General features: G+C 37.9%; 1 protein-coding gene across 1 annotated transcript; it reads left to right on the forward strand.

Moving 5' to 3' along the window:
- The first annotated feature begins 306 nt into the window (after positions 1–306).
- On the forward strand, positions 307–12076 carry LOC131540249 (protein HIRA). Its single transcript, XM_058774846.1, has 25 exons — positions 307–945; positions 1527–1589; positions 1738–1848; positions 2112–2202; positions 2554–2648; positions 2746–2841; positions 3403–3563; positions 3714–3881; positions 4058–4171; positions 5004–5074; positions 5184–5289; positions 5774–5989; positions 6520–6605; positions 6698–6874; positions 6974–7141; positions 7229–7427; positions 8318–8416; positions 8690–8838; positions 8915–9076; positions 9275–9333; positions 10100–10205; positions 10307–10429; positions 10850–11013; positions 11205–11293; positions 11434–12076. The coding sequence occupies exons 1-25, from the start codon at positions 909–911 to the stop codon at positions 11548–11550; spliced, it is 3027 nt and encodes a 1008-aa protein (XP_058630829.1). The 5' UTR covers positions 307–908; the 3' UTR covers positions 11551–12076.
- Positions 12077–19520: the final 7444 nt, after the last annotated feature.

The raw sequence follows: 19520 nt of genomic DNA on the forward strand, positions 1-19520 counted from the left end.
CGCTGTGTGGTCCAATCATTTATTATGACACATCAAGCTCCGCCCACTTCGTGCTAAACTGGTTTGTATCCGCGTTTCCTTTATATTTCCATTTCTATTTCTGTATTTCATATAATCACCACGGCCGTTATGAAAATATGTGCGCTCGCCACCCAGTGGGAGACTGTAAAATAGTTTTATATAAAAAATCTTTTAGCTGTACATTTTTTAAGCTTTGAGCTTTTCCACTAAAAATAATTAAACAACGGAGGTTTCTGTAAAACCGTCACTTCCGTCACAGTTCTGTACGAGCGAATTTGACCGTCTTTAATAACAAATTCGGTCCTTGTTTATAATTTGGCAAACATTTCTGTCTGTAAATATAATGTTTTATTTAGTTTCGAATAAAATATGCTATATCATGAACTGTGAATGCAGATAGATAGATACTAATACCATTACTATGCTACATATCCAAAAACATGGTAATATCGTGGCCCTTTATTATTATCGACCTCAGTCTTACTGTGGTATGTTTCTGAATTTATGTAGTGTAGCACTGCTAACATTATTAGCTTATTTAGTCGCTTGTGTTTGTGATTTCCTCATCCGTAAATCACTTTAGATTACGCTTCTGCTAAACGAAATAACGTAAATAAGGAACACACAAGTTGATTCTTTGTTTCCAAGGGAACTTCGAAGAAGACGGCGAACTTCCGGCGTGACTTCAGTTGCTGCTGCTTCACGCTCACAGAGTGATGAGAGAGAGAGAGAGAGGGGGAGAGAGAGATAGACATGGAGTTCAACTGAGAGCAACAAAGTAACGGATGAGCCGCGGCACTTCAACGGCGCTGGAAACGATTCTCCTCGGGAGCGCAGAGGGAGATCGCGGCTTGCAAACGGCGGTTTTATAATTGATCAGCGTGAAGATGAAGCTCTTGAAGCCGAGTTGGGTCAATCACAATGGTGAGAGCAGCAGCCCGACTGTGTATGTGTATGTGTGTCTGTATGTATGTGTGTTTGTGCAGGAATCCGGGGCTTCAACTTGCGCTTTTGTTATGTAGAGAGACGGATCGGGTCTCTTCTGCAGCGCTGTTCGTACGATCGGATACTCTTCTGCTCGTTTTAGCGCAGTAAGAATCATAGTAACCGGCTGTTTTTTGAGCTTGGCTGGTTTTTAAGAAGCCACCCATGAATATATGATGTGCACACCACCCATTTTGAAGTTGCCAAAAGGCAGGCAGACCTCTGACATGAGTCGATGAAGCTGGAGCTGATGGCTGTGTTATTGCATAGATAAAATTAAGAGTCATTTGTGTGATTTAAGAAATGATCTGGTCATAATTAACAGATTAAATGGAACTTGTGACTTTGTTTATATACGTTACATGCTAATGTGGCCTTATTTGCATTTCATTTAACATGTCGTACATTTTATGCATTGTATAGCCTACATTTGTTCTTTGCTATTATTGGATATTTTTTTTCCAGACCATGCTAAAGATGCGTTTTCAAACTGTATTTGTGTTATGTGTGTGTGTTTTCAGCTAAACCAGTATTCTCAGTTGATATCCATCCAGATGGAACGAAGTTTGCTACAGGTGGCCAAGGTGAAAAAAAATCTTGTCATTCTTTTCCTGACTATAGTATAGCTTTCAGATTAAGCTTTGTTTTTGTAGAAGGTAGTTTTATTTCCATCCTAATTTAGAGACGGATCATTTGTTATTGGGAGCTAATATTTTCAATGTGGATTGACAGGTGAGGACTCTGGGAAAGTGGTCATTTGGAATATGGCCCCGGTTCTTCGAGAGGAGGATGAGAAGAACGACAGTATTCCCAAATTGCTTTGTCAGATGGACAATCACTTAGGTATTACTTGATACTTTTTATCTCAATATTCAAGATTAAAATATACGAAGAAAGAAAAATATTGTGTTGCATTTGTACCATTTATTCTGCTCACAACAATCACAGAATAATTCAGAGACATGTCAAAAATTGTTTTGTCACTTCAATATATTTTAACCTCCTTTTGGATATGAACTGCACTGACAGAATGCGAGACGGAATGTGTGACACAGATGAATATTCAGTATCTAATTAAATGTTTTATGTAACTTTGTGCATTTCAGCATGTGTGAATTGCGTGCGCTGGTCAAATAATGGCTTATACCTGGCGTCAGGAGGAGACGACAAACTGGTCATGGTGTGGAAGAGAGCTGCGTGAGTAAAACTGACCCGTTCTGTCTTTTCATTTCTCTCTTCACGCATGTCAAAAAGAACATTTTAGTATTCATTTTGTCTAACAATTTAAACTTTATATTAAATATAACATTTTTAAGATGCTACAATAAAAATATTTGAATACATTTGAATATTAAAGTTTAAAAACTATCAGTTTTTAAGTCTGTATAGCAGCTGACAGAATGACCTAGTTACCACTTGCGCAAATGCATTGCTTATTACCTTCCTTTTCCCCTACGCAGATTGTTGTGTTCTTTGTTTATAAGGCACAAACAGATGCCACACATGCAGGCCTTTGAGGCATTATGTGGTATTTATTTTGTTTTGCAGTTACATAGGTCCAAGTACAGTGTTTGGGTCCAGCAGTAAACTGGCTAATGTGGAACAGTGGAGGTGCGTCATGATTCTGAGGAACCACACGGGAGGTGAGGGGAAAAACGCTGCTTTTGGAAACGCTGGATATTGTCTTCAGTTTTGGCATTGTGTGAAGCACATGTGGTGTTCTCTATAAATCTGATTCAGATGTAATGGATGTCGCCTGGTCACCTCATGATGTCTGGCTCGCATCCTGCAGTGTGGATAACACCATCGTTATATGGAACGCTCGAAAATTTCCAGGTGAAAAGTTCATTTAGATTGGAGGGAAAAGTCCAGCGATATTTGTTTGCAGATCGCGCTTAGTTTGAGATATTTGGTGGGGATGTAACGATGCACCCTGAGCCGGGTGAAAATCAATACCATCATGTGACAGTTCAAGTTAGTTAAGATGTTAACGAATCACGATACAATTGGGGGTGGGGGGTTGATATGAATGTGTCTCTGAGGGGAGCTGACTGTCTTTAGAAAAGTTTAGATGGTGTTTTCCTTTCATCTTGCCTCTATGCATATTAAAGTAGTGTTTATATGCTCAGCGTTGCTTTGTTTACAGCAGTAACCAAAGAAATGCTGTATTGTGGATCATATTGCATCGTGAGCTTATTGAATATTGAATCGTTACATCCCTAATATTTGTAATGCAGTGTCATTAAGTGTGGCTTAAGTGCCCAAGTACTTTTAATGGCCACTGTAGTATCTAGGAAAGTTTCATCAGGGGATTTTATAAAGGTTTGGCTTCTGTATTAATAAATTCAGTTCTGAATCAAAGCTTCAAATGCTGCATTTTGTATGTGTATGCCACAGAGATTGTGATGACTTTAAAGGGACACACAGGGCTGGTGAAAGGCCTGACATGGGACCCTGTTGGAAAGTACATCGCTTCCCAGGCAGATGACCATAGCCTGAAGGTCTGGAGGACCATGGACTGGCAGCTGGAGACAAACATCACCAAACCCTTCAGTGAAGTAAGACATCAGAGTTCAAACTGTTGGCCAGAGATGGTGGTTTTGGCTTGTGTTTACTCTTTTTGTTTATTTGTTTCATTTTTTGAGTTGTTTACATGCTTTTGACCCTGTATTCTCCCTTTTTCCCTCTTCTCTCTTGCTTTGATTCAGTGTGGCGGCACCACACACGTCCTGAGGCTGAGCTGGTCTCCAGATGGTCAGTACCTGGTTTCAGCTCATGCCATGAATAATTCTGGGCCCACGGCTCAGATCATCGAACGCGACGGCTGGAAGACCAACATGGACTTTGTGGGTCATCGAAAAGCTGTTACTGTGGTGGTTAGTGTTGTTTCAAATCTGTAATATTTCACAGAACAGCATGCATTGAAATTTCCATCATAGTTTGTCTTCCTTTTGTTTTGACAAAATCATGATTTTTAAAATTGGCTAAGCTCTAGAATTTGATCCGTGTTTCTTAATGGGTAGTTTATTAATTCCTTTCCATCTCTTTGCAGAAGTTCAATCCTAAGATCTTTAAGAAGAAACAGAAGAATGGTAGTACACCCAAACCCAGCTGTCCGTACTGCTGCTGTGCTGTGGGTAGTAAGGACCGCTCACTCTCTGTATGGGTATGAAACTTCTCAATATCACTCCTTATTTGACCTATTTTTGCAGATTGGTTTTGCCCCACTACAAAAAAAAAGGGATATTTCTATTTAAAATTAAATTATAAATTTGCAAAATCAAGGGACACTCTTAAAATCTTAGTTTATAATTTTAAAATTAATGTTTTCTTTTGTAGCACATTTTAAAATGTAATTTATCTCTGTAACGCCAAGCTGAATTTTAAGCAACTGTTACTTTAGTCTTTGGTATCACACAGAAATCATTGTAATATGCTGATTTGGTGTTAAAACATTACTTCTTATCAATGTTGAAAACAGTTTTTATGAAAACTATAGATTCAGTTCTTTGTTGAATAGAACTTTCAAAGGAACAGCATTTATTTAAAACAAATCTTTTGTAACAATGTAAAAGTCTTTACTGTCACTTTTGATCAATTTGATGCATCCTTTCTGAATGTTTTATTTTCATTCAAAACAATCTTACTGACCTCAAACATTTGAATGTTAGTATAAACTATTTTGTGGTTATGCTCTGCTTAAATATATTGTTTAATGTTCCATATAAAACTGACAGGATAAAGCGATAAATCACATCTTACCCATGTTAACGAGTTTTTGTCCTAACCAGCTGCAGCCATGGCAATATATTTTGGCATGTAATGCCTCCCACAGTGAAACCTGATCGGTCCAAGGCTCCAAAAAGCTTTTTAAGAATTAAATATGTTCAGTGTTCTTTAATCTCTTGTTTTGTCCCAGTATGAGGACAGAAAAATGGCACATATTCATGCAGTGTAAGGGTACGATTTCTGAACGTTATCCTGCTCTTGTTTTTCAGCTCACCTCACTCAAGCGTCCACTGGTGGTCATCCATGACCTCTTTGATAAATCCATTATGGATATTACATGGTAAGAAAACCGCTTTTCTATTTTCCAAACTTTGTAAAGCATCGCAGACAATGTAGTGGGGTAATGGCTTACATGCATGGGAGTATTGTGAACGGATCGTATCTCTCAGGACACTCAATGGGCTGGGACTCCTGGTGTGCTCCATGGATGGCACTGTGGCTTTCCTGGATTTCTCGCAGGATGAACTGGGAGATCCCTTGAATGAAGAGGAAAAGGTGGAGAAAACATGCACACACCAGTGTCAGCATTATTTAAGGCAACAAATTGAAAAACTGGAAGCTCACTTAAGTTGCACACATTTAGTTAATTAATAATAATTGAATTGCTTCCTTGAACCATTTGTTGACATAAGAAAATTGGTTCATTCAGAATGTTAAACTGAATCAAAATATCCAGTGCTACTTAAAGAGATGCACAAGACATTGTAGGAGAGTGTTTGCTAATTGCCTTTCCCTGATTAATGCAGTGTGACAAAAACAGCGATGCAGCATTTAAAAAAAAAAAAAAGAGAAAAGAAATCGCTTGTTACAGGAAAAGCCAAACTGTTTTGAAAACAGCTCAGCTACTGTCACGCTTCTGAAGAATGTAAATGACTTAATAGCTTTGCTACTTTTGCTTAGTTATTTAGCACGCACAAACTAGCAAGGTGGCGGAAAGACTTGAGTCTCCAAAATAAGATTTCTGTATATCTTTCTGTAGAATGCTATTCATCAGAACATCTATGGAAAGAGTCTGGCCATCACAATGGAGTCCCAACTTTCCAGCACAATCATTGAGAATCCAGAAATGCTGAAGTATCAGCAGGAACGGCAGAGGAACCAGAACCCCGACGGCGCCCAGGGAAGCGGTCCTGAGAACCAGACGCCCAAACTCACCAATGTGCTCAACGGAGAGTCCCTGGAGGACATCAGAAAGGTCAGAAGAAAGAATATGTAACAATACACACAGCGGTGCTATTTTAAATGGATATGCTGAATGATGATGTGGTAAATAATAATTGGTGGTTACTAGTATTTCCACCTCCAGCCATGGCTGGCTTACAAGTTTACAATGTATAGTTTCCTGCTGTGTAAGATATTAAAATCCAAACCACATCTAGCATACCTTAGAGAGTCCAAAAGTGTCCGAAAACTTTCTGGGACTAAATGAAATAGCAGAATCATACTGCCCGGCCCTAATACGCATAATGAGTGGTTGTTATGTAAAATCGTAATATTTTACATGCATATTACATGCAAATACATAATGTGTGGGTGTGTGACATTAAATAATTTGCATAAAATTTGCATGCACATCTGCCTCTCTCTGTATAAATCTGTATCATTTAATTCCATGATGGTCGTAGCATTGTAGTTCAGAGGGTCTGACAATTTTGTCCTTAAACATGTTTGCAGGACTGCATTTATTAACAAATGGCACTTTTTTTTCTTTTTTTGATTGGGCAGAACCTCTTAAAGAAGCAGGTGGAGACTAGAACTGCAGATGGGAGGAGAAGAATCACACCTCTCTGCATCGCACAGCTCGACACGGGGTAACGAAAGCGCACAAGAACACGTCTAAAATTATCACTCACCTAAACTACAGCATACGCTCAGTGTCTGAATGTCTCTTTCTTTTACCCAGGGACTTCTCACCAGCGTTGTTCAACAGCGTCCCAATCTTGCCGGGGTCGTCTGCGTCAACTCAGCTCACCTCTCAGATCTCTTCGGATTCCAGTACGGCCAACTCGCTTGGCTTGCGACCCTCACATGACCCCACCACCACCTCTCCCAACAAAACTGCGGAAGACAACAAGGACAGGTAGGTGTACATGTATGCAAAGTCCCATTTCCCCTCTCTCTCTCAAACAACACTTTTTAAAAATCACATTTCTTTTTCTTTCTCTGGTCTCTCTTTTAGTGGAACTGCAGCTGTGAACTCGATCGGTATGAAATCGAATCTTTTATTGACATCTGCCACCAAGATCGAGCCCATGAAAGCACTGGATTCACGTTTTACCGAAAGGTCAAAGGCCACGCCAGGGGTCACTAGTGTACCCATCACTATAGGCATCACCCCACTTGACAGGTAACAAAGTCTGCATGATAACCAGTGTGTTCTTCTAAACTGAACTTAAAAACAAATTGAAGGGTTTTTTTTGTGGTTCTGTCTCAGGGTAAAAGACAGCAGCTCTGTGAAGGAGTCGAAAGGAAAAGATGAGACCAGCAGCGATAGTGAGGACAAGATCATGGTGAAATCATCTATGGCCAAGAGGAAGGGAGAGATGGAGGGAGCAGAGGTGGTAGAGAAGAGGAAGAAGGGAAGGCCGAGGAAAGATGCCAAAATTATGCCTATATCACAGCCCTTCCCACAGGTGACATTTCTACTTTCGAAAGATGGCTGGACCCCAAAGTCGATGGATGGGGCCTGTCCAAATCTTTTCTGAGGGGTTTTACTGTGCAAACTGTGTACATGCTAAAGCACAGCATGCTGTAAGCATGTAAAATACAGCACAAAAAATATTCTGAAAGTATATAAATATTTTAATATGGATTTTTATACATATTATAGACTGCCATTCAACAGTCTGAGGTCTGTAATATATTTTTTTAATGAGTTTGAAGGAAGCGTCTTATGCTTACCAACGCTGCATTTATTTATCAAAAATACAGCAGAAACATTTAATATTTTTGAAATATGATTACAATTTTAAATAACTGTTTTCTATTTTAAAAAGTAATTTATTTCTGTGATGCAAAGCTGAATTTTCAGCATCAGTACTCCAGTCTTTAGTGTCACATGATCCCTCAGAAATCATTCTGATTTAATGATTAAAGACTTATCGTCAGTTTGGAAAACAGTTGTGTTGCTTAATATCTTTGTGGAAACAGGATTCTTTCATGAATCTAAAGTTCATTAGAACTGGATTTATTTGAAATATAAATGTCTTTATTGTCACTCCTGATCAATTTAATGCATCCTTGTTGAATAAAACTATTCATTAAAAAAAAAAAAAAACATACTGACCCCAAACTTGTGAACAGCAGTGTATAAATGTCTATATTTATATACAACTTTTTAAAATGCATATTATATATCAAAAATATAAGAAAAAAATCTATATTAGTTGACTATGGCTTCTATACTATAATCCCCATATCTTTTATTATCTTTCATTCCATTAATTTCATGACCAAGGCACATATGAGAACCTGAGGGTCCTTCATTAGAACCCATGTGATTGATTGGTCTTTTCTCTTGTAGACTCCAGTCTCGGCGGAGAAGGAGCCGTCTCGATTAACAACACCTGTAGCAGTGTTAAAACTTCCTACCCCATCCATAAAGAAATCATTCAGCTCTCAGGTATGGCACAAAAACTCTCTACACCCAAGATATCAGTCCTGTCTGTGCAATTAACGCTTTCAGCAGATCACAATGTGTAATCACTAATCAGGAAGCTCAAGTAGTATGTCTGTAAGACTGTTAAATGTAATTCAGACATAGACTCCAATAGCATTGCTGGAGGAAAAACCAGCCTGGTTAATGACCCAGGATCTAAATCAGCTAACAATAAAAACGACTGAAATCCACAAAACGTTCAATTTGATTTCATGGGGTTTTTAACCTGCGGTTTAGGTGAGCACAGATGGCGTCACGTATCTGGAAGTGGAGAACGAGGTCTCTGTGGTGTCTGGAGCTCGTCTCAGTCAGCTCAAATGGAGCAGAGAGGGGCGAGAGTGGGACACGCTGCTGCCCAGTCGCATCATCATCGCAACCGGCAGCAGGTGAGCACACAACATGCACCGCTTTATGCCTGATTTTAATATCTTGAGTAAAAGTAACAGTTTGTTTTTTTCACAGCGATGTCGTTGCTGTAGCTTGCGAGGACCGCACACTCTCTGTCTTCACTGCGTGTGGACGGAGACTGATCCCATCCATCATGCTGCCCGCCCCCATGTCAGCACTTCATTGCTCGGGACACTTTGTCATGGCGCTGATGGCATCAGCCACGCTGTCTGTCTGGTACTGACCCTTCCTCTCTGTTTCTCAATGGAAAAGTCCAGACAAGTCATTTGTTGATTGATGCTTAAAACGTGGCCGTATTTGTAACAGGAGTCTTTTTTTTTTTTTAAAGGCTAGTGATTATTTATATCAATTCTGAAAGATCTAGATCTGACATGATGTTAAATGGCTGGTATTGTCTTTTTTTTTTTTGTGCAGGGATGTTCAGAAACAGACGGCTTTGGTCAAAAACGAATCTCTGAATCCAATCTTATCAGGTGTGATTTTGTATTCTTTCTTTAATAAATTAATGAGAACTTCCTCCTTTTTATATCTTTGTTGACCTCATTAATTGACTCTTCACTAAACTCCACTGCCTTGATTTCTGCTGTTCGTAAATATTATTGTTACATGGGCTGCAAAAATATTTTTGTTACCAATAAAGTGATTAAAAAAAAAAAAAAGACACGATAAGAGCTGACGCTCATTTTTTTCAGTCAGAGGAAAAGCAATTACAAGTGGCACATTAGTGTATTTAGCAGGGACACATTGTTTGATCAAAAGTGACAGTAAAGACATTTATAATGCTACAATAGATATCCATTTCAAATAAATGCTGTAATTTTAAACTTCCTATTCATCAAAGAATCTGGGAAATAGAAAAATTGTATCACGGTTTCCACAACAACTGTTTTCAACATTGATAAGAATAAATGTTCTTTGAGCAGAAAATTAGCATATACGAATGATTGCTGAAGGATCATGTGACACTGAAGACCGCTGAAAGAGTATTGAGTGCTGAAAATTCAGCTTTGCATCACAGAAATAAATTACAATTTCAAATAGAAAGTGTATTTTAAATTGTAGTAGTATTTCACAGTATTACCGTTTTCTTTTTTTTTTGCTGTGCATTTAAAAATCTTACGGTACACAAAACTGCTGAATTACATGAAAAGAGCAAAATGATGGGTAGCAATAATTTGATGAATGAAATATCATAAATCAATTAAAATATAATAATACCTTCTCTTTCTCTCAATCCAGGCACAGACGCCACAGTAAGACAGTCTTTTTTGACTCAGCAAGGTGTAGCTGTGGTGTCGCTGTCAAATGGAAAAACATACTGCTTTAACTCATCGCTGGAGACCTGGTGAGTGATACACAAACCATGTGTTAAGTTTTAACAACCTGAACCTGTCCAAAGAATTTTCAGGGCCACTATGATTGTCTTTTTCTCTTCATCTCTAATAGGAATTTGATCGCAGATAAGCAGGACTCTCTTGTACAGTCTGCAGACTTTCGCAATTGCGTGTCCTCTCAGGATGCTCTGGGCTCCATGGGGCCACTGGCCCTAACACAGGGCCGTAATCTAAGGTAACAGCTATTTTAGTACTGTGCTAATGCTGCTTTCTGCTTCACAATCACTAGAATTAGCTTTAATACTGATTTTATGAGAATAGGGAGGTCCACACTAAAACTATAAATGATAAAATAGTAGAACAGTATTGTTGGAATTATTAATTTGAACATTTAAAGGGATAGTCCACGCAAATATTTTGTTGTTCCAAAGCTTTATGAACATCTTTTTTCTGTTGAGCATGAAAGATATTAGCCGGTAGCCATTGACTTCCACAGTATTTTTTCCATTGTATGAAATTCAATGGCTTCAGGCAACATTTCCTGTTACCTTCCAAAGTATCTTCTTTTGTGTTGTGTCAGCGTATGCTAATATAGATATCTTTATGGTTATTGGGGGTGAGCAGGCCTTAACCGTCTCTCGTTTGTCTGTGTCAGTGCGGGGCGCTTGGCATCTCGCTTGTCTTCGACTCCTCACCACTTGCAGCAGGGAATGACCCTGGCCTTCCTGGAGAACCAGCTCTCCTCCGCCCTCATCCTCCTCTCAGCAAGCGAGTACAGGCACTGGCTTCTCATCTACGCACGTTTCCTCGTAAATGAGGGTGAGTGAGAAGGTGCTCAGCTGCTAACAAGAGTCAAGAGGGTCCATTAAAAGTAAAGCAATAGTTCCCACGAAAACTAAAAATTTGCTGAAAATGTATTAATTTTCAGGGCCCTCAGGCCATCTAAGACGAAGATGAGTTTGTTGCTTAATTGGAGCAGATTTACAAAAGCTCTGTGTCTATCCGTGCAGGTTATGAGCAGAGGTTAAGGGAACTATGTCAGGATTTACTAGGACCCGTTCACAAATCCAGCAGCAGCTCCTGGGAGCCGACAGTCCTGGTATGAGTTTTTTTTTTTTGGAACCTCATTACAGATTTATGTACAGAATTATTGGTCGTCTTGTTGCATTTACCGATTAAACCAAACATGTCTTTCAAAATCATTTTCAAAGCTTGCTCTGTCTTCTGTGTCTATTTCAGGGACTGAGAAAGAGGGATCTGTTGACAGAGGTGTTGCCTGTGATTGGTCAGAACTTGCGTTTCCAGAGACTCTTCACTGAATACCAGGATCAGCTTGAATTGCTGCGTTTGAAATAGCACTTCACCTTTGACTTTTTGATGTTTCACATGTTCCTGGCCTGTACATGTGCTAACAGTCTGCCGTAGCTTTACTGACAGCACTATCTTTAAAGCAGACATGGACACTAATAAAAATGCACAAAAATAACGACGCTTTTTTAAAAGAATTAATTTGTTAAATACATTTATTAATTATGTTTGTAAACTTTGTGCCGGTGGTAGGAAAGAAGAAAGGATGGGTGAACTCACATTTTGGGGTAATTTTGATCAAGCACAAAGTTTGCATGGCAGTCATCTTAAAACTGGACATTTTTACTTCTAAACTCTAAAAGTTGCTGTAAGTGGTGATCCAACTTTCTCTCCCTCCTTTCTTTTGTCTTTCTCTTTCAGTTCTTATTTGTACAGCCACTTGTCATTTATTTGTAAATGTTTGTAAAAGGCAATTTCTTTTTTCTCCGTTTTCTATAAAATGAAGAAAATGGTAAACCTTCAATTAAAAAGGAATAAACAATTTACCAATTCTAAAATCTGTTGCTCCTTTCTTTCTCGTATGTCTTATTTACTTCTGGTGATTTATTTGCTGGTGCTACAAACTTACTAACATCTGGGCATTTTTATTAGTCGTCATGTAGTACTACCTTGTTTTGGGCAGGTGGTGGTAGTAGAGATCTGACTGTTTCAACAGGGTGCAAATTACCACTCTAACAAGAAAAGGTGTGTTTAGCAAGAAAGAAAAGGTGTGTTTAGCAAGAAAGAAAAAGTGTGTTTAGCAAGAAAGGAAAAGCACTGTTTGTAAACTTTTTTTTTTTTTTTTTTTTTAGGAACTACAACATAACATTTAATTTGGTAGAAATATAACCTGAATCCTGATAAGTGCGATCCATGATTGGAGATCCACTTATTTGAGCAAAAAAAAAAAACAGTAAAAGCAGTAATACTGTAAAATATTACCATTTACATTAACTTGTCTATTTTGATATTTTAAAATGATTTATTCTTGTAATGGCAAAGCTTGATTTTCAGCAATAATTACTAGTCTTCAATGTCAGATTTCAGATATTCTAACTTGATGCTCAATCAATAATAATAAACAGTTGAAAAACGGTTGTGCTGCTTAATATTTGACAGTTCAAAAGAACCACATTTTTATTTTATTTTTTTTAAATAACATTTTTGTAATGTAAAAGTCTTTCCTGTCAAGTTGATGCATCCTTGCTGACTGAAAGTACTGATTTATAAAAATGAAATCTCACTGACCTCAAACTTTTGAACGGTATTGTACAAATCATCTTGGTGAATGGTCGCTGGATCTATTATCCTACAGTTTTATCTCGGACCAATGAGCCTAACAGTATGTCCTTTTTATACTGTTCATTAAATTGATTACGATTATGAAGCTATCTGAAGTTATTCTGACTAACGGAATACTGCAGCATCTTTGTAAGGACATCAAATATTATTGAATCTCGCTTTGCTTTTAAACTAGAATGATGAACGTTAACTGATGTCAACTGGCAACCCGCACACAAGTGAAAAGCTTGTGACCTTCATAAATGCCACAGTATCTACAGTACTCGCATACAGAATATTCACATTAATACAAAAGCTTTCGAATCTCACAACGTACACACCGGTAAAACTCGTCAAACAAGAACAACTTTCTTTTCAATTGGCAAGAGTTATGACCTTACTGGATGGCTTGGTGTTTAATGGATGGCTTAGCATTGTGCGAACGATGGAAACGTCTCTTAAAAGCAGGAACAGCTGCGTTTTTACACTAGAGGATAAACACCTGAGATCCGCACATTAACACACATGCAAACTAATTCATAAAGAGACCCCTAGCATGGACAATATGCCTCTTATATAAGTCAGAAGTGTCTGTGTTCAGTGTTCAAAAGCATTCATTTCTCATTCACATTTCTCTGCTCACCACATCAGTCCAGAGGCCTTGCCTAAGGGCTTGAGAGAGTCAGCTCTCTTGGGCTCAAATGCTTTTTTTGGCGCCGTAGTTCAGAGTGATGCCATTTTTCTGAAAGGAACACAGCTGCAATCACTTCAATCTTGTTGATTTGAACATTTATATAAATGTTAGAAAATGCCATTTTAGAGTGTTGTACAACCTTTTTGTTGTTTACTTGCAGATTCTATAGGGAAGAATAGTTCACACACAAGATAGCTTTCAAAAGCTTGTGGACAGTACTTATATATTATACAGTATATAACTGAACCAAACATTTAAAGGGTAATGTACTGAGGCCCCAAAAATGCAAAGCACCCTTAAAAATGCATTGAATTGACTGTATTGAAATGTCAATCAAAGAAGCAGCTGATCACAAAAAAAAAAAATATGAAAATATGTTTGAGCAATTCAGCTCTGAAAGCCACAATCTTAACAGTATAGAGTGAGAATATATACTGTATATAGACTACAGTGCCTTTAGATTGAGGGAGACAGGACAGAAAACAGGAGAGGAGAGAGAGACAGGAGGATGAGTGGAAGTGACACATGTGCTGCTGCCTACATCTCACAAGGTCTGACTCTGAGCTAAACACAATTTAAAAGCCGTCCCCTCAAAAACCCACAGCCTGAAACCTCACACACAGCACATTTCATGATTTACACACTCTCAAACTTTCACCTCTCAGACCAGTGCGAAGAGTAATAGCTCACTGCTCTGGCTGACTCTGTGTGGAGACAGGGGAAGAAACATGCTGTTGGAGCCATTAAAGAAAGCTAATTTAATTTCACGTTTGCTTAGATTGTAGCATTTGGACCAATCAAGACACACAATTGTAATCAATTAGTCATTAGATAAACAAATTGTCACAGACTCCTCACCCAATAAACATACTGGGTGCTAGGATGTCTGTGAATGACACCAGGCCCCTGGTTACCATGGCAACCAGGACACCTCAGCCAGATCAGATAAACTTTACGACCTAAAAGCATGTAGAGAAAATCTTCCCCCCTACTCAGTTGTCTCTAAAACAGACACATACTGCTATAGGAAACGACTTCTTTCATTACTTCATAGACAGATTTTTCTTCGACATATCCTCAGGTCATTGTGTATATTATTACTGTTCTTGTATATTGTACACTATTTTGCGCATGCTTATGATAGCACCACTCGTTCACATAACCTTAACTATACCATGTTTGGTCTCTATGAATTAGTCTTCGGATGATCTAATTGAGAGTGTATATTACATGTTTATACCTATGCAACATATTAGTGTTCTAAGAATCTTTAGTAGTTTTTGCCTCAACACCCAATCGAATCGCATATGCAAAATACCATGGTCTAAGACAAAGAGTCGTTAACTTTCCCTCCAAAAGTGAAAGTCACCATTGGCTCTTTGACCCCCGAGAGGTGTGATCTCCACAGAGTTTAAAAGGCCTCAGTTCCGCCCTCTCTTCTGCTAAATCTTCTGATTGCTGCCCGTGTGGAGAGCCTGAGCCGGTGCGGTTGTGCCCGGTAGGCTCCAACATACAGCCAAGTCTGCGGTTCTATTAGATCCTAAGAGGATGAGCTAGAACTCTTTCCACCTGGGAAGAAACTCCCAATCACCATCGAGTCAGAACATCTTTGGAATTCATCACTCTTCAAACCAGGAAGAACGTGATAGCAAGTCCAAAACCTTGAAACCATCAAGACTTTCATCCGAGACTGCATCCGGACACTCGTCAACGACCAAGGCAATGCAAGTATCGTATATTTAACTAAACGAAACAGAGGTTTAGTAAAAGTTATAAATGGCGCTGATGGTTTTACTCAGGTGGTTAACTGACTCTTTTCATAGCTTCATTCTCTGGTTTTCCTGATGGTTTCATCCATCAAGTCTCATCTGCCCTTTCCCCATGTATGAGTGTATGTATGTTTGTTTGTTTAAATTAGTTATGTGTGTTAGTGTGTAGTTAATAAAACTCTTGTGCACAAACTACATGAGTTTCTGGTCCTGCTTGTGAATAATGTGCCAATACGATTTTTGATCCTCGCTACATGCTCTAATGCATTAATACTGTAGGAAAGTATTTTCTGTGGCCACGAAAATATCCTTTCTTAGAGTTGATATGAACTTACACTGAATGTTCGCTGGACGAACAGATTAGTTGATGGCAATTTAATTCTGCTACAGTTACTACTGGCAGCTGATATAAATCATAATTAATAGTAATTATTTATATACATTTCCCTTTTGAACTAATTTGTTACAAGATATTTTATTGCTTGTTTAAACTTTGGTTTAATTGAATCTACCTTGATCGTGAAAGTGAGGCATGTGTATAATTTTTAGACGTCACAAAAGGCGGGGAATGAATGGACTGGCATTAGGTTGGGAGATACGGAGTTTTTGACCACTTCATTAAGTTTGTTGTATAAAAGGCCTTCCTTTAAAGTGGATTTTTTTTTAGTATAAATTTTCAATCGATGTTTCATCAGCTAATTGTTTGGATTCAATAAACAAGAAGGAATTCAAGAATGTCGAGTGTGGATTGAAGTGCATACCAAACAAACCCACAACCATGCTTCAATGGCCGAAAAGGCCGAAATACAAGTATTAGTTGTTCATTGTTAATTTCTGATTACATTCTTTTAAAGTTCACTGGGAACTGATTTACTCACCCTTGTGTGCTTCCAAACTTTGACTTTCATGTGTGGAACACAATAGGAGATGTTTAGCAGAATGTCCAAGCTGTTTTTTCCCCCTGTTCAATAGAAGTGAATGGGGACTGGAGCTGCTGACCTCTAAAAATAATGCACCATAAAAGTAGTTTGTATGACTCTTGGCTATACTTTCCACATCTTTTGAAGTTATATTACAGCTTTGTGTTAACAAGCTGATATTTAAGTTTTCATTTGCACATATTCAAACCTGACACCTCAAAATTTGTTGCTCGGCTATGTGACTGTCTGTTGGACATGAGATGACAATATACGTATGACAGTAGTTCTCAAATAAGTTCTTATTTTTGGAAAACAAATTGTCACCCATCAATTATCATGACAAGAACACTCAAAACTTTGAAAGACTACTTACTTTGTGACAAAAGCCCATCAAATTTAAGTTAAAATGTGATGTTTGTTTATTTGGGTTTGTATGAATTATGAATGGACAGGTGACATTTGGGCCACGCTGCCTTTAGCAGAAACAGACAGTGGAGGTCAATGAGTGGTCCATCTGTCAGAGAGGAAACCTCATGGGAGATCTCACCAGAGAGAGGCTGTCGAGGCCCGAGTCTTTTACCATCTCAACCTGTCGACAGATTTGATGGATATGACAGCAGCGCACTGTAGTGAAGCTGAACACGGTTTCGCTTAAATCTATTTGAACACTCACAGGAAAATGAGTTTTGAAGTTATGAATTCCACTCTCATTTTTCATCATTTAGACTCCCAACTGCAAAACTAGTTTATCTTGAAGTGAGGAACAGAAAACAGAACTAATTTATTTTATTTTTTTTAAACAAAGAACCTGGAAGCAGTAATAATGGAAGCAGTAGCTCAGTAGCTTTATAGTGTAGCATAGGTTCACATGGATATAGGGTTCATATTTTACCCTGAGATAAAGTTATGTCATGCTGCTGAATCTACAACACCACGGCAAAAGAAGTCATATTTTGCAGTTCAAACCTAATGTGATAAGACAAAAAGGTTGTATATCAAGAAATAATAGCAAGGAAATACATCTTGTCCTAAGGAGTTGCACGCAATGAAGCCTACAGGACAAGCTGTTAAATCTGATTGACTGGCAAACTCTGAAGAGGTACTGTTGAAATTAGTCTGATGGATCCTTCACCGAATAAACTCCATCAGTTACTGAATACTGTTACCGAATCAACACCGCTTTATTATTCGGTGATGAAATATTTGAATGAAATACATTAAAAGATATCAAATATGTATGTATGAAGTACTACAATTTACTAAATACTAAAATTGAAATAAAATAAAACCTAAATAGAAATGAATAAAAAACAGTTACTAAAATGGAACTAAAACTGAAAATATGAAAATAAAAGCCAATTCAAAATATATGTATGTATGTATGTATGTATGTGTGTGTATATATATATATTTTTTTTATTTATTTTTTTAATTGAACTGTTCAAACAGAACATGACTTGCTCTCTCAGCACTCCAAAATTAAAAAAAAAAAGAAAGAAAATTACTCACACTCAGGCCATCTCAGGCCAATTGCTTGCTTTTTCATCGGAAGAGATTTGGAGAAACTTAGCATTCCGTCACTTGCTCACCAATGGCTCCACTGCAGTGAATGGGTGCCGTCAGAATGAGAGTCCAAACATACGATACGATACGATACACTTTATTGTCAGACAAAGTCTGAAATTTGTCTTGCGTTACAGCAGGTTCACTCAAAATTGCAATACTTTATCACATAAACAAGACTTTCTCAAACATAAAAAAAAACAAAACAAAAAAAAAAACCTTGTAATCTCTGGGACAGATTTACCTTTTTGATGAATTATTCAACGCTAATACAGCTTGATGTACAAATGAATTCTTTAGCTTAATTCGACTGTATCTTGGGACCTTATACCGTCGATTAGATGGCAACAGCACAAATTCATCATACAACACATGATTAGGTTCAGAGACAATATTACTGGCTAGTTTTACAAGATTATTATAATAGGATAGTTCATATGCTTTTTGAAGTGGCTGACCCACTATTTTGGAGCACATTTTTAGTAAGTTCATTAGCTTTGTTTTTAGACTAACAGATAGACTCATATACCAAACTGAGTTACAGTATTGCAAAACACTCATGATTACAGACATAAAAAATAAGAGGAGAATCTGCTTTCTTACTCCGAATGACCTCAATCTACGGAGAAAGTAGATTCTTTGCATTGATTTTTTGCAAATACTATCTATATGATCTCTCCATGATAATTTGCTGTCTATCCATACTCCTAGATACCTGTATACTTCAACTTGTTTGATGTTCTCTTCATGTATGACAACAGGTGTTGTGTGAATGTCTGAAGCAAGCCCAAATACTATCTCCTCAGTTTTTTTGATGTTAATACTGATTTCATTAAAGTCACACCACTCGACCAATCTATATACCCCCAATTGATGCTGTTCTGAACACTCTTGGTTATTCAATAATGATATTAACACAGTATCGTCGGAGTACTTTAAAATATATTGGTCAGTCCTGTTTGATCGACAATCATCTGTATACAGAGTAAATAACATAGCAGAGCTTACACAACCCTGAGGTACACCAACATTTGTTTTTACTTCTGTTGACAAGACATTGTTCACTTTAACTCTTTGGGTTCTATTGGTAAGAAAAGAGATGTACCATTTAATTAAGTATGGATTCACGTCTAACTGCATTAGTTTCGACACAAGAGTGTTAACTTGAATTGTGTTGAACGCAGATGAAAAGTCAAGAAATAATGCTCTAACATAAGAGTTACGTTTATCTAGATGTTTGGCAATCATGTGCACTAAGGCAGCCACTGCGTCCTCGGTACTGCTACCTTGTTTATATGCAAACTGACACTGATCAAGTTTTCTTTGACATTATCAGCTGATAAAAACATCACAGCAATCCACACGACTCCAGTCCATCCATTACCATCTTGTGTAGCAAAACAGTGTTTTTGTAAGAAACAAATAATCAATTAACTTTAAATCTTATCATTTCTTATATAATGTTTCTCATCAGCTACATAATTCAGATCAGATCAGCAAAGTGACAAACTGATGCTTAGGAAACTTTAATTGAAAGGGCCTATAGCCAGTTTTACCCCAATTTATAAGCTTTTTGTCAGGAGCACATCTTCACAGACTTCCCCTGGTGTCCTGTTGGGTAGAAGCACTTGACTTTTGTTGAGCTCTGTCAGCGCTACTCTTCACCGAATAAACTCCATCAGTTACTGAATACTGTTACCGAATCAACACCGCTTTATTATTCAGTGATGAAATATTTGAATGAAATACATT

This window comes from Onychostoma macrolepis, chromosome 05, assembly GCF_012432095.1.
Source record: "Onychostoma macrolepis isolate SWU-2019 chromosome 05, ASM1243209v1, whole genome shotgun sequence".
Taxonomy (NCBI): domain Eukaryota; kingdom Metazoa; phylum Chordata; class Actinopteri; order Cypriniformes; family Cyprinidae; genus Onychostoma; species Onychostoma macrolepis.

What these genes read in the sequence shown, in the direction of transcription:
- LOC131540249 (XM_058774846.1), top strand. Translation starts at nt 909, where the DNA reads ATGAAGCTCTTGAAGCCGAGTTGGGTCAATCACAATG. An exon ending in ATCGCACAGCTCGACACGGG is followed by an intron (nt 6,606 to 6,697) that starts GTAACGAAAGCG and finishes TCTTTTACCCAG; the next exon opens with GGACTTCTCACCAGCGTTGT. An exon ending in ACACAGGGCCGTAATCTAAG is followed by an intron (nt 10,430 to 10,849) that starts GTAACAGCTATT and finishes TGTCTGTGTCAG; the next exon opens with TGCGGGGCGCTTGGCATCTC.